Source organism: Cuculus canorus, chromosome 4 (genome assembly GCF_017976375.1).
Source record: "Cuculus canorus isolate bCucCan1 chromosome 4, bCucCan1.pri, whole genome shotgun sequence".
NCBI lineage: Eukaryota > Metazoa > Chordata > Aves > Cuculiformes > Cuculidae > Cuculus > Cuculus canorus.
Window position 1 is genome coordinate 5,145,435 of NC_071404.1, and position 13,052 is coordinate 5,158,486.

General features: G+C 38.9%; 2 protein-coding genes across 3 annotated transcripts in view; one reads left to right on the forward strand and one right to left on the reverse strand.

Annotated features, from left to right (window-relative positions):
* The window catches only part of CTNNA2 (catenin alpha 2), a 520,003-nt gene that overhangs the window by 352,035 nt on the left and 154,916 nt on the right, over positions 1-13,052 (forward strand). The window lies entirely within an intron of this gene.
* Positions 3,182-7,077, reverse strand: LRRTM1 (leucine rich repeat transmembrane neuronal 1). Its single transcript, XM_054064694.1, has 2 exons — positions 6,534-7,077; positions 3,182-6,279 (listed from the first exon to the last, which is right to left on the reverse strand). The coding sequence occupies exons 1-2, from the start codon at positions 6,558-6,560 to the stop codon at positions 4,660-4,662; spliced, it is 1,647 nt and encodes a 548-aa protein (XP_053920669.1). The 5' UTR covers positions 6,561-7,077; the 3' UTR covers positions 3,182-4,659.

Genomic DNA, 13,052 nt, shown 5'->3' on the forward strand with positions numbered 1-13,052 from the left:
CACCATTTCTCTTCTTCCCTTTCACCCTGTCCCCTCACTCTTCCCATTCCTGTTTCTTGCTCAATGAAGCTATTTAGTGTTGTATTGTCTTTTCCAATAGCTCTTTCATTCCTGCTTGCAGTTTTCAAAACTGCTTTCTCCACCCACCTTCACTCCTTGTTTTTCATCTGTTCTAGTCCTTTAGCTTTACCATCTTTCAGCAAGGAGAGGCAAGGAGAGCCAGAAACAACCTCATTTAGTTAGTGTTACTCCTGTCTCTTCTCTTTTGTGTCCTCTACATTTCTTTTATTAGTATTATTGTTATTATTAGTATAGCACTAGTAATAAGCTTCTTAATTAAATACTCCTTCTTATTTGCCATTCTGAATACCATTGGAGAAGCTGAGGGGAAGAGGAGGGTTGTTCAAAGTGTCCTTTTGCTGTTAATGCAGAATGAGACACATACAAGAAACAAATTTAGTTCATCTCGAAAACAGATGAAGGGCTTTTTATCAGAACCAAAGTAAAATGATCAAATAGGCACATTTCCAATGCCCCTCCATGCATTGGCTATAAAAACACGCAAAATATATTAAAAGCATACAAAAATATCCTTAGATATCATTAATGATCTCTCTCTGGCACACGTGGGCAAGGCAGTTATAAACCAGGCATGGGACTGCAGCTTCGGACTGGAACAGAGCATCTTGCTATTGCTGTGCACGTGGATCATCCCCTTGGTCGAACCCCCTGCGGTACTCAGACAGTGTGGTAAAGGAGGGAATTTGCAGCTTTAATACAGAATTTCTTTGTATTTCATATATTCAGGCCAGAAACAGTATGTAGTACATTAGCATTGATTCTGTGGTTTCATATCACTTTTCTTTTTTTTTTTTAAAAAAAAAAGTAGTACAGAAAGGAAGGAAAAAAGACAGAAAGGAAAATAAATCATCCCTTATATACATTCAGAGCATACACAGCAACAGTTCCTTCATCACTGGGTGCACTGTGAGTGTGTATTGATGTTAGCAGCAAAAGACTGCATATTAGAGATCTATAACACTGGGAGTGTTAACCATGCTCAAAGAAGGTAGTTCTTTTGCTTGCCTTTCACCCTGTCTTGTAGGTTAAAAGACACTTAAATCAAAAGAAAATAATACTAATCACCTATTTATAGAAGGGAGATTAGTTCTATTAAGTGGAACATTAAAAGGGGAACATTTAAAATATATTCATTCCTTCAGTATTCCCCAAACAAAAAAACTCAAAACTGACCCCAAAAGCATCCTTTTTTTTTTTTTTTTTCCCTTCTTCCTTTTCTTTTTTGGAGCCATTTCATAAGAGAGGGAATGACATATCTCTGATCAGTTGGAGAACATGAAATTTGGAAGAGTGAGTTGGGGAAAATTTGTTCCTGCAGTTGCTATAAATGCAGTACAAATATGATAACTCTCATACATAGCAATGCAAGCAGCCTGGAGCAGGATGAATAACTGGGCTTGCAATAGTTGGGTTGAAATGAAATATTTGCTCCTTTATTTCATGACTATCCATATATTTTTTATGTAAACTTTCAGAATACACATGGGCATCCTTTGGAGTCCACCTTGTGCATGTATTAGCAGTGACACCCCCTCTTTCCCCCAGGAGATATTCAGAGGGCATCCAGGTCTCCAGATATCCTCTGGAGATCATTAGGAGGTTGTCTTTCAAAGACATGACCCTTAGAAAAGATTTCTACACAAAGATTTTGGTATATATCGTTTTCTGAAGTTTAATAAGTGCTGTGCTCTATATGGAGGATCCATCCATCATCCTGCTAAAGGTGGCAAGTCACTGGGGGTCATTACCTCTCTTCAGGAGAAATGGCAACAGGCAACACAGAAATCAACTCTCATTTAGGAAATCACTGCACCTTTAAAGAAAAATGTTCTGTTCAGTTTAGTTGAGCTGTCAATGCAGAGATGCATGAAGCACAGAGGTGAATAAGGCAAAATTGCTCACGTCTTTGCAAACGTAGCTTGAGGTTGCTAACACCAATAAACAGCAGGAATAATTCCAGAGGGGTGCAGTCACTAGTGTGTTTAAAATACAACCCACATATGTGCTAAAAATACGTAGAAATACAACCAAGGAATGATTGTTTGTTCATATCAGTCCTGTATCAGATTTACAGGGGCAAAACTATGACTGCACTAAGACATTTCCTTATAGCAACCGGGGGTCATTATAGAAATAAAGAAAATTCATCTATGTACATATATATGTATTTTACCACATGCAGACAGTATTTTAGTAAACTTGGTTGGGTTTGGAAGCTTCCTGGCAACGAGCTGTAACCAGTCCTTCTGGTTGCAGTGCTGCATGTTTATTTGTGAACATATAATGTAATCCGAATACATAGAGCCAATTTTTCACTTAAATTCCCTTTTGATTTCAGAGAATGATTTAATGGGGAAAATACCTATATTTTGACCCTTGGCTAGCTTGGCATAAACTATTTCCTCTTAAAATATGATCAAGCACCCAAAGAGACAAGGGGCTCCTCGCCTACTCTCTGCTCTCACTGTTAGGTTCATACATGGACACTCAACCTCTCAGGTCACTTGGGAGTTTCAGGATAGATCAGGCCCTTGTGGGTTTGAGGCACAGAAAGAGAAATGTGCATTATTTTAAAGAGAGATGGCTTCTTGCAAAGCTGTGGTTGAATTTTCAGTGGTTTTAGTGAAAAAAAAAAAAAAACCCAGTTGATTTTCATGATATTTCCTATGAAAAAAGTCCTCTCTCAAGACATAATCTCATTGCTTTTGCAGATAATATTATAGTCTCACTAAACAGAAATGTTGTTAAGAGGCTATTGCCACATTTAATATTAAAGAGGATGAGATGTACCAAACAGAGGAAAATAAGTTCTGACTCCTTACAAATAGTGCTAGTCAGAAAAAAAATATATAAAATTCACTCTGTGTTTAAAATTAATGGCTAAAACCTGCTGTGCTGGAAAAGAAAAGGTTCGTTTCATGCCTAGTCTTTGCTCTATAAGTCTGCTGTAGCCTTTTAAGAGTAAGTGGCAATTCGATGCTATAAAAAAGAAAAAAAAAAAAACAACCTTTGTTAAATTAAAAAATATCTTAGATTTCTGAAATTTTCCTCTATTGGTAATAAACTAAGGATAAAGAAACATGTACAAAGCATAGAAATGTTACCCAATTCATTATCTGTAACATTTTATTAGCATGTAATGCTGTATGAAGAAAATTTCAAGATGCTCTCCTGATGTTATAAAACTACCTCATCTTCATTAGTATGAGAGGAGTTGTTTTAAAAATCAATCAATAGGATGTTCACATACTGGAATGAAAAATCCGAAATACAAGGAAAGGAAGCCTTTATTTAAGGGCAGTCAAATAAAACAGCTGTGTGATTCTACATTATTAAATCACTGCTTTATATCCATCAGTTCCATTTATCAGTCATTAGTAAGGAGGGTTCGTCTACTTTCAGCCTCTGCAGAGCTTTTAGGGTTGTTTTGTTAGTGAAGGCTGGTGGTGAAAGTGAGGGACACGAGACAGGCTTGGCTGGCAGCTTACTATAGGACCCAGGTGTATGCTCTAATAACTCTGTCCTACTCTGACAGTGTTACAGACGAGGTTTTACTCTTGAAAAACACGCAGGTTTCACCACTGAGAACTGAACAGCTTTTGCTCTTCCCCATTCACTATAGCACCACAGTGCACAAAGCAAGGGTTTCTTTGCTCTTAGCATATCTCAAAACAAGCATAAAAGTGGGAAATGCTAGTAAAAGACCTTAAATTTAGATTTTTTTTTCACTTTTTTGTCTTAAAGAAAATTATGCTAAGCACATTTTGGCAGTGTTTCAGTAGTTTAGATTTTGTTGCTTGTTGGCTTTTTTTTCAGTGAGACTTTGCGATGTTGTTTTGATTAAAAAGTACTTTTAGGGGTTACGATACAGGTTTTATGGATCTTACAGCAATTAACAAGTGATCTTTACTTAAAAATCCTCAGAAATCTTGTCCCATGGACATGGTAAAAACTTTAGCCTTTCTGAGGTGCACTGGTTCCTTGTTGTACTTGACATCCAGTTACAGGTAGCACATTAACAAAAATACAATTCCAGTGTCATGCTTCATATCTTCAGTAACACGATGTAAGTGAATGTGTGCTAATTACAATGTGAAGCCATCTGGTTCATTTTCAGCTTTCTGTTTTACGTGGCTTCTTTGCTCCTAGACTTTCATTTCAACACTCAGCATGAAGAGAAAAAGAGGTTAAGCTGTTGCATTTTGTATACAGGGAACAATTCATGTAATGTACACCAGTCTGTAAAAACTGTAAATGCTATTTTTTTTTATTTTAAACAGTTTTCTTAGTTTACAAAAGATCAATAATTGGTACCTTTTTACACTCTCAGATTCCTGAATATTGACAGATCTTCAAAGGGAGTATTAGCATATGAAATCTTAAGATTGACTGTCCTGAAGATTTTTAAGACACGATAAAGCTAAAATATCAAGTCTCTGAGACAGCCCCTCTTAACAATTTCAGCAGAGGAGCGTGTCAGAAATCACCAGCAAAGCACAGCAACCCCCCCACTCTCTGTGCCACTGTCTGCCTGCACGCTGTTATTTGGTTGCACACTGTTTAAATCCCCCCAGAAAATCACACCTCGCATTCCCTCGCTGGCTGCTGGTGACAGGAACAAGATCCGTACTCATTAATGATCACCAGGGCTCCCTCAATGTGGTTGGGTTTGTAATCAACGTAATACTCCTGGGCTGACATGGCAGCCATTTGATGCATGGTCTGTTTTTGCTTCTGCTTTCTGCGCTGTGTTACAAAGCACTGTCTTAGATGTCTTAAGCTGGCTGGAAAGCACTTCCAGGAGACGTACAACACTAAAACCACGATGAGGAAGGAAAAAATCAGTGCCATGGTCCCCGTCACCACTTTGTGAATCTGAACGGCGTTCTCTGAGTTCTCGCCGGGCATGGTCACGGTTATGGCATACGTCGTTTGGTCCCCTTCGCTGTCCTGCACGTCGTACGTGGCAGTGGCAGAGCCGTAGCTGAACATTTGGTCGCTGTTGTTTGTTACCGGGGAGAGGGTGTTAACGCTCGTTGGGTCTGCCGCGTCTTCACACAAGTGAAAAGCGTACACCGCGTCCAAAACATCCTCGCCCTGTGCGTACTCAGGGGTGGCACAGAGCAGGTTGCTGTCGTAGCGACCCTTGAAGTTGCTCAGCCAGGAGGCCAGGGCACAAACGTTACGGCTGCAATCCCAGGCGTTTGCAGAAAGGCTGATGCTAGTGAGGGACTTCCAGGAGTCGAGGACTCGGGAGTCAATGTAGGTCAGCCGGTTGGAGTCCAACTGCAGGGTTTTGAGGTGAGGTACGCTTTCGAAAACATGAGGTTCGATGTATTCGATTTCATTGCCAGAGAGATCCAGTCTTTCAAGTTGCCATATCCAGTCCAAAGTGTTTACTACGATGGTAACTTTATTCCTTCGCAAGCAGAGAGAGTGCAGAGAGATGAGCCTGGGAAAATGGGCTAAATTCACTTTCACCAAGTCATTGTGCTCAAGGTGCAGCTCAGTGAGTTTGAACAAGCCTGCGAAAGAGTTTCGAGCCAGGCTCTTTAACTGATTGTATCCTATATCTAGAAACTTCAGGCTGCGACAGTCCTGAAAAATTCTCACTGGCACAAACTTGATGGCGTTCGACCGCATGTGCAAAGTTGTTAGTTTTCTCAGCCCGTGAAACAGGTCAGGCTCCAAAGACTGTAGGTTGTTGTATGATAAATCCACACTGCGCAAGTTTGGCATGGGTCGGAAAGTGGTGTTGGGCAGTTGGGTTATTTTGTTGGAACTCAGGGTGAGCTCTTTAACTCGCCGCAATTTTTGAAAGGCATTCCCCTCCACTGAGCAAATGTGATTGTGATCCAGATAGAGCCACGTGAGCTGCATTAACCCTGTGAACTGTCCATCATGCAGCTCTGAAAGGCTGTTGTACCGCAGAGACAAGCCCATCATGCCCGACAGGTTGCGAGGCATCTCTGTAAGATTCAGTGATTCACAGTACAAAAGCCTGCCCTCACACCGACATAGCTGTGGACACCCACTATTCACGGCTGGAAGCATTTTAGAAAAGATACCCAGCGTACACAATATCAACCCCGGGGGCTTCCTCAGCAGCCAGTTTAAACAGAGACCGATAAGAAGGAAATCCATTAGCAAGAATATTTCCAAATATGCTTGAGAATGTCCATTGAATCTTTTCAAATTCTACATCATATTTATTTAAGGGAAAAAAAATAAAAAATAACCAAAACAAAGCCAGAAAATCAAAGCAAAACAGCAAACAGAACAAACACAGAGGCAAATATTTCACTTTACAGCATGCAGGAGCTGTACAGCATTAAAGTTCACAGACATTCAAAGGTAAAATGATAGTGATTTTGTTCATGTTAAATGCTGCAGCAAAGAAAAAAAAAAATCTTTCTTCATGAAAGAATTTAATTAAAAAGTGTCTTACCCACCCTTTTCCAGAGAGTGACAACCTCCATTCAGTTGCTTCCTTTGTGTTTGGACTAATTATATGCAGAGCTAAAAAAGACCCCTCTGTGCTACAAATTCGGTCCCTTTCAGTTTTGTGCAAGGCTGGCAAGCTCACAATGTCTCACTTCGCTTCTGCTCAAAGAGCGAAAGGCTTGTCCAGCTAGCTTTTTAGCTGACTCCTAGGACCTGCAAGTTTCAGAACTATGTACATGAGCTTGATCTTCTCCTTCTCCCTCTGTCCTTTTTCTCTGCAGTTAACACTGTGGCAGGAAAAAAACTCCAAACTCTTTACTAACGACTCCACAGGATTTGTCAATCTGTTTAATGTCCATCATTTGCAACGACCACTGACCGGCACAACCTTTACTCCATAGAGAGGTTACCATTCATTCACTGACCGGCTAAGGGTAGCTTTATTTCCCATTCTTTGTTCGCTTTGCTTGTTAGGTGATGCTTAGAGCAGAGAGAGACAGCAAGAATCCCTTCCCTTCAGCTGAGCAGTATGTTGCTAGAGCATGCAGAGGCACCTAGTGTTCACTGAGTGTCGTAAGCTGCTCATGATTGTACGCCTGCACTGTGCATCTCAGACATGGGCAGATTGAAAAGGGGTGGGCATAAAACCAACATTGGAGCGAACCAGGAAAGTAATATATGCTCTTTGATGAAATGGAAAATACTTTAAGCCTATCTCGCCATTTCTCAAACAGGCACGCACACACAGCCGCACAAATCATCAAGAGCGAGGCAGTGCTAAGTAGGAAGCTTGAGAATTAGGATTCTTTCGTTTTCTCCTCTTCTTTTGTTTAAAGTCTGAATTTATAAACTGTTAGCTGGGAGAGACGTGATTTCTCGCTTTGGGAAGGAATATGTAAACCAGTATCTTTGGATTGCTTTTTTCTCTCTAATTCTGATGATGCGATTTGCCTTTTGGGGTCTTGGGGTGGGGAGCCGGGGGGGGGGGGGGGTTGAGGGGGAATGTGTTTTTATTCTGACATTGTCTAAATAGAGCATGATTTGAAATTCTGTGCATTCTTTCTCATAGAAATGCAGCCAGAGCTCTGCAAATAGGAATGTCTGGTTTCATATAAGCTTTAATTACATTTGGTCTTTTTCCATCCTGCATATTTTCTGTGTGTTCAGCACATGCCTTTCCTAAAGGTTTTTTTTTTGGTTTTTTTTTTCCTCCAGTGTACGCTATGGCACACAGAACTCTAATTCTTGCAGCATAAAGATTACTGTGCTATTGGAATAAGATCAACCTATAGGTCACTCTGACTGTGTTGGTAGCATGCAGAGAAGGGGTTTAAAACCTGATTAGTTGGGAAGTTCTGCAGATTGTACTGATTTTTCATCCATGTACCAAAAAGAAATCCTTGCTTGATAATTTGCTGTCCTCTCTATCTATGGGAAATGCATTGACAATGAGCTCTCTCTGTAATTTTAACTGACTGAAAAATATACTTCTGTCAGGAAAACACTGGCCATCTTTTTCTATTATGAAATAGAGACTAAAGCTTGTGTGCTGGTGGATGCGATCAGAGCTGACAGCTCACGATTCTGCATGAAATCCCTATGAAGAAGTTTCAATGGAAATACAGTCTTCAATGGAAATACAGTCTTCTACAATCTTGCAGAAGATCAGGCTTATTTCAAATCAACGTTGGTTGTGAAATGCTGGAGGCAGGGCAAAACTGTTAAATTTGCTTTCATTTTCACAACCATATTAATTAAAAAAAACCCCAAAACTCTTTTTATTTAAGTATCTGTTACAGAGCTGCGAAATCTTAGAGCTGTTCGTTGTTTCTGAGTGTGACTGGCTGCTGTGACTGTGTGCTGGTAGAGATCAAGGAATGCAGTAATTTGATGCAGTAAAACTTGTTTTACAGAAGTCCTGGAAAACTTAAGCTCTCGTGCATAAAAATGTGTGAAGGAGATTCATTACAAATGTATTTGCCAAAGTCTTAAATAAATGACAGATATATAAACCACTTTGACTGTGTTTCAGACCCCGGGAATCAATGTGCTTTTATGCTCTCTGTTCCATTTATTCACATTTTTCTGCTAGTCACAGCCCTTGCGTTTCAGTTGTCTCAAAGCAGAAATGTGGTGTTTTAGTAGTATAGGAACCTTTTATATGTTTTAGCATTTGAGCAGGAAAGCTGAACGTGTTCTTCCTCTCCCAAGATCATGCTGTTTTATTTAAAGCAGGCTGTTTATGCAAGTGTCCACTGGTTGCAGTACACCTTAATTCTGTTTCTCAGTACACAAAAGCAGGAGGGAAAGCAATGACAGAACCAGGAGAAAGAGCTGAAGCAGAAGAGACTAAAAAAAACCTTCTCCAAGAATATATTCCGTGTTACATTACCAAATATTTTGATGCAGTTAGTGGGAAAATATGTTTTAAAAGATGACTTGAACTTTGCAGATACTGAAAAAGGGTTCAAAGCACTAAGGCTGTATCCCTCAAAAGACTTCAACTCTACAAATCTTCATGAGGTGGGACCTAATGAGTTCTCCAATATAACAATCTGGGCAGAGATCTGCAACACCAGCTCTAAAAATTTCAACTATGTCTTCAGGGAAAACCGACATTTTCTGCAAATCAGATGATGATAATGAGCATTTAGTTACCATCTAAATGCTATATATAAAGTGAAGAATTCCTCTAGTAGAAATGAAGCTCCTAGATACATCACTGTGAAGAGCAGAATATTGTTTTTTCACTGCTTCTTCTTGCTGTCACCTGGGATACAGCTTGGATCCTAACCAATCTACCTATTCCCACACTGGCGTATAATCTATTATCATTTGGGTTCCAGGGGTAGAAATTTGAGCAAACAGTAGCAAACTTATATAGCATCAGCTGGAAAACAGACAACAAAAATTAAGGACCCAGAATTAACGGCCCTAAGTGCACTGTATTGCAGATCTGTCAGAGGTCTATTGCAGGAGATACTCTGCTCTTCTTTGACCAAAATTTGTTTGCAAAAGAAGAGTCCAGCTAGTCTTTAATGAGACCTCAACGTATGTTTGGGGCTGTGATGCTGAGGTAGTGTAGAGTAGTGACTGAAATCAAGAACTGTTGCATGTGAAACTGAAAAGGCAAAGTTAAGTGAATCTGTGTCTTAGCCCTGAAATATCTTTTCCAAATTTGGTTTTCTTCCTTATTTTTGAAATGTACTTTTTTTTTTGCAGTAAAACTAGAAATCCACTTCGAACATGATTGTAATGCAAAGCGTTTAATTTCCACTGTCTGAGCTGTTATCACAGCCAAACTGTGAAGTTTACACATTTTCTGAAGTTTCAAAGCCTCTGGCAAATCTCTATAAATTAGCGGATTTAAATTAGCTTTATTAAATGTGCTATTATAAAACATTTTAAGAGGACCAAACTAAGTTTATATGTGTTTAAGGGAGATTGATTAAATCGATGTAAAGTAGGTTACAGAAGAACAACGTGAGTAAAGTTTAGAAAGTTTAGCTGGGAAGCAATTTCTTAGAGTCATGGCAATTATAATTCATGGTCAACACCCAGCAGTGATTGTCAAAATTGTTCAGGGTGAAAAAGGAAAACATTTTTCAATGTATTTAGACTACACATTTTTAATATTTTATTCAGATTAAACATAGAATCGTAGAATGGTTTGGGTTGGAAGGCACCTTAAGGATCATCTGGTTCTAAGCCCCCTGCCAAGACCAGGAACAATTTCCACTCGATCAAGTTGCTCAAAGCCTCATCCAGCCTGGCCTTGAATACCTCCGGGGATGGACATGTAAATGTCACGTTTTATTTAAATAGCCGCAGAATCACTTCATATTTACCAATTCCTTGTAATGCATGGCTTTACTGTTTGTACCTAGATATTTAACATGCCTGAGTTTTCAGTCTGGGGATTAAGATCAGAATTGGACCACTACTGTCTAGCCGAGCATATATACATTTTTTAATATATTAACCAATAAAATATGAAAAGACAAAACTGTATATTAAATACTGAGCATACTTCTTCCTTCTGGTATTTTCTAAGTGGTTTCTATCAGTATAATAAAAAGTGGAACTTTTAGTGATGATTTTAATTTCCTTTCATGAATGGACAGACTCAAACCTCGATCTTACATAGTAGTCTTTAATTTTCAAATGCACCGAACCATGAAATTTTGTATAAAGGAAACATTTAAAAAAGGAAAAAGGAAGAAAAAGACGTGACTTCAAGTGAAGCAAATTAAATCCAAGATGGTTATCCCTGGCATTTGGCCAGCTGTCCTTTCTATATAGAATTCAGGGTTTCAGACGATAAGAAGTCCATCACCTATATAACACGTCTCTTTTAGTAAATATAAAAATGCACTATACCACCCAAGCGTTTGACTGAAATACTTCTGGTGCTTCAAGATGTCAAAGTAATAATGATAGCTGCCATTAAATTATTGCAGTGCAGAACATACACATTGGATTTTTTTACAGCCTTCAAATAATAGGTATTCTTATGTAAATCATCTTATTGTTTTTGACAATGTGATAAACACTTTTTTTTCCTTTCAGTCACTGCATTGTCATCCTCAGCCGCGTTCAATAGCAGGCAGTTGCATACAGCTCTGTAAGGACCTATGTGCAGAATTGTCAATGCAGTGTGGAAATGCAATTTTTAGGAAAATATGTCAGTGGTAAGATAAAGAGTCTTCTCCCTTCATTACTGATAGACTACTTGAATAAGCTAAAGAGTTACTGATTCTCTTAAGTAGCTGCAAAATTGCCTATGGATTTCTGGATGTGCTGTCAAAGCTCTAGACAGTGCTATCGGTTGTGAATATCCAGGGATAACGGAAAAATGACTTGTGTTACAACAAATAAAAGCTATACTTTTGAGATCAATCAACACATTGCTGAAGGTCTTGTAGCATCCTGGTTAAGCAAAGACTGGTATGTTACTGGGTTGTTGGAATTCCTGGTTTATGGGGAAAGTGGAAATGAAAACCTTGTTTTTCAGTTAACTGTTGCAAACTTATATCTCTAAACACGTTTTGGGGAGTCTTGGAGGAATCATTTGTAGAGTCCAATGGTTAGCAATTGTAACGATTTTAGTTAGTCATATTTAATTGGAAATCAATTAGTTCCACTTTCAGAAATGCTAAGCTAGACACTCTAGAAAGGTTTGTCTCAAGCATTTCTGGAGGTGCCAGTGAATGAATTGTAATTGATTTCCAATTAGCTTAAAAGCAAGGAGAGCCTCAGCTTATCCATACACTTGAATGCATCTGCTTTGCCTGCTTCTACTGTTGATAGTTCATTGTAAGGATTATTTTTTAATAAACTATAGTGCTAAATGGTTTCTCATTTGTGTTTTAGGACTCCTTTTCACTGAAAAATTTCCGGTTTTAGAAGGATGTAGCTAATTCAAGGTGACTGTTGACACCATTGCATCTCATGTTCATTGATTGGTTTATCTTGATGTATTTACTCAGATTCATCAAGCCAGAGAGAGGTTGGATGATGTGAACTATGAAGTGGCAGAATAGCAGAGTTGGTTAGGACTGCAAAGTCTCCCCTGTAGCCAAATCGATTATGGCCCTAAACCCATTGTGTGTCCATAATTTACTGGCATTTTGTGTCCTTCTCAGGAAAGCTGGCAAGTCCCATCTGAGGATGCAGTATAACCATTCCAGAAAACTCCTTCTGTAGAGAAGTCATGCTTGCTACGGGGTGTTAGCCTTCCTGATGCGAAAAAACCCATCACTCTTTGTATCAACAAAACAACTTTAGTGTCAATAAACAGTTTTCAGGCTTTCAAGGTACAGGAAGTAGAGAGAATGGAGAGGAATTTATGAAATCAATTATTGAAAGCTAGGATGAACAAGATGAAAGCTGTTCCTGGCAGTGTCCTGGAAAGTCTTTTTAGAAAAGGATGAACTGCTCTTGGAAAATTTTCCGAGAGCAGAAAATCTGTTCTTCTCAGTATTAGACAATCAGTTGTTTTTAATCCGTTACTCTTGCTCCTTTCCAAATGTATTTTAAAGCACAATCAGAAAAGATAACAAAGCTTGCGCTGCCCTTTGTAGATACATTATTGCGAGAAATATAGGTTGGTGGTGAAGTCATTCTAAACTAGAATTTTGAAATAAAATAAAGACTTTTATTTAGCTCTCTTCCATGACAGAGGGTACCATTTGAGTTGATGCCAAAGAGGGTTTTTCAAGGAAACTGTGCTTTTGGATAATGTTGATTGGAAATTATATAATATGAAATATTCTTAGTTCTGACTCTTGGAATTACTTAAGACCTGAACAATATAGGATAGATTACGTAGTCATGGCAATAGATGTTGGACTGTAGAAGGGAGCCTATAGCAAACAGGCGATTAGGTCTCGGGCAGACTGTTTTATTTTGATAGATAGAGCAGGCAGGATTTTTAGGTTATCATCCTTCTGCTCTGAAGAGAAAACTCAGGATAAAATGTTTTGAAATTATGATTGGGTTTGTATTGCATCTTATTGAGATCAGAG

Coding starts and splice junctions, on each gene's coding strand:
- LRRTM1 (XM_054064694.1), bottom strand. CDS start 6,560: ATGGAGGTTGTCACTCTCTGGAAAAGG. Junction 6,280..6,533: donor TTGTCACTCTCTGGAAAAGG/GTGGGTAAGACA, acceptor AATATGATGTAG/AATTTGAAAAGATTCAATGG.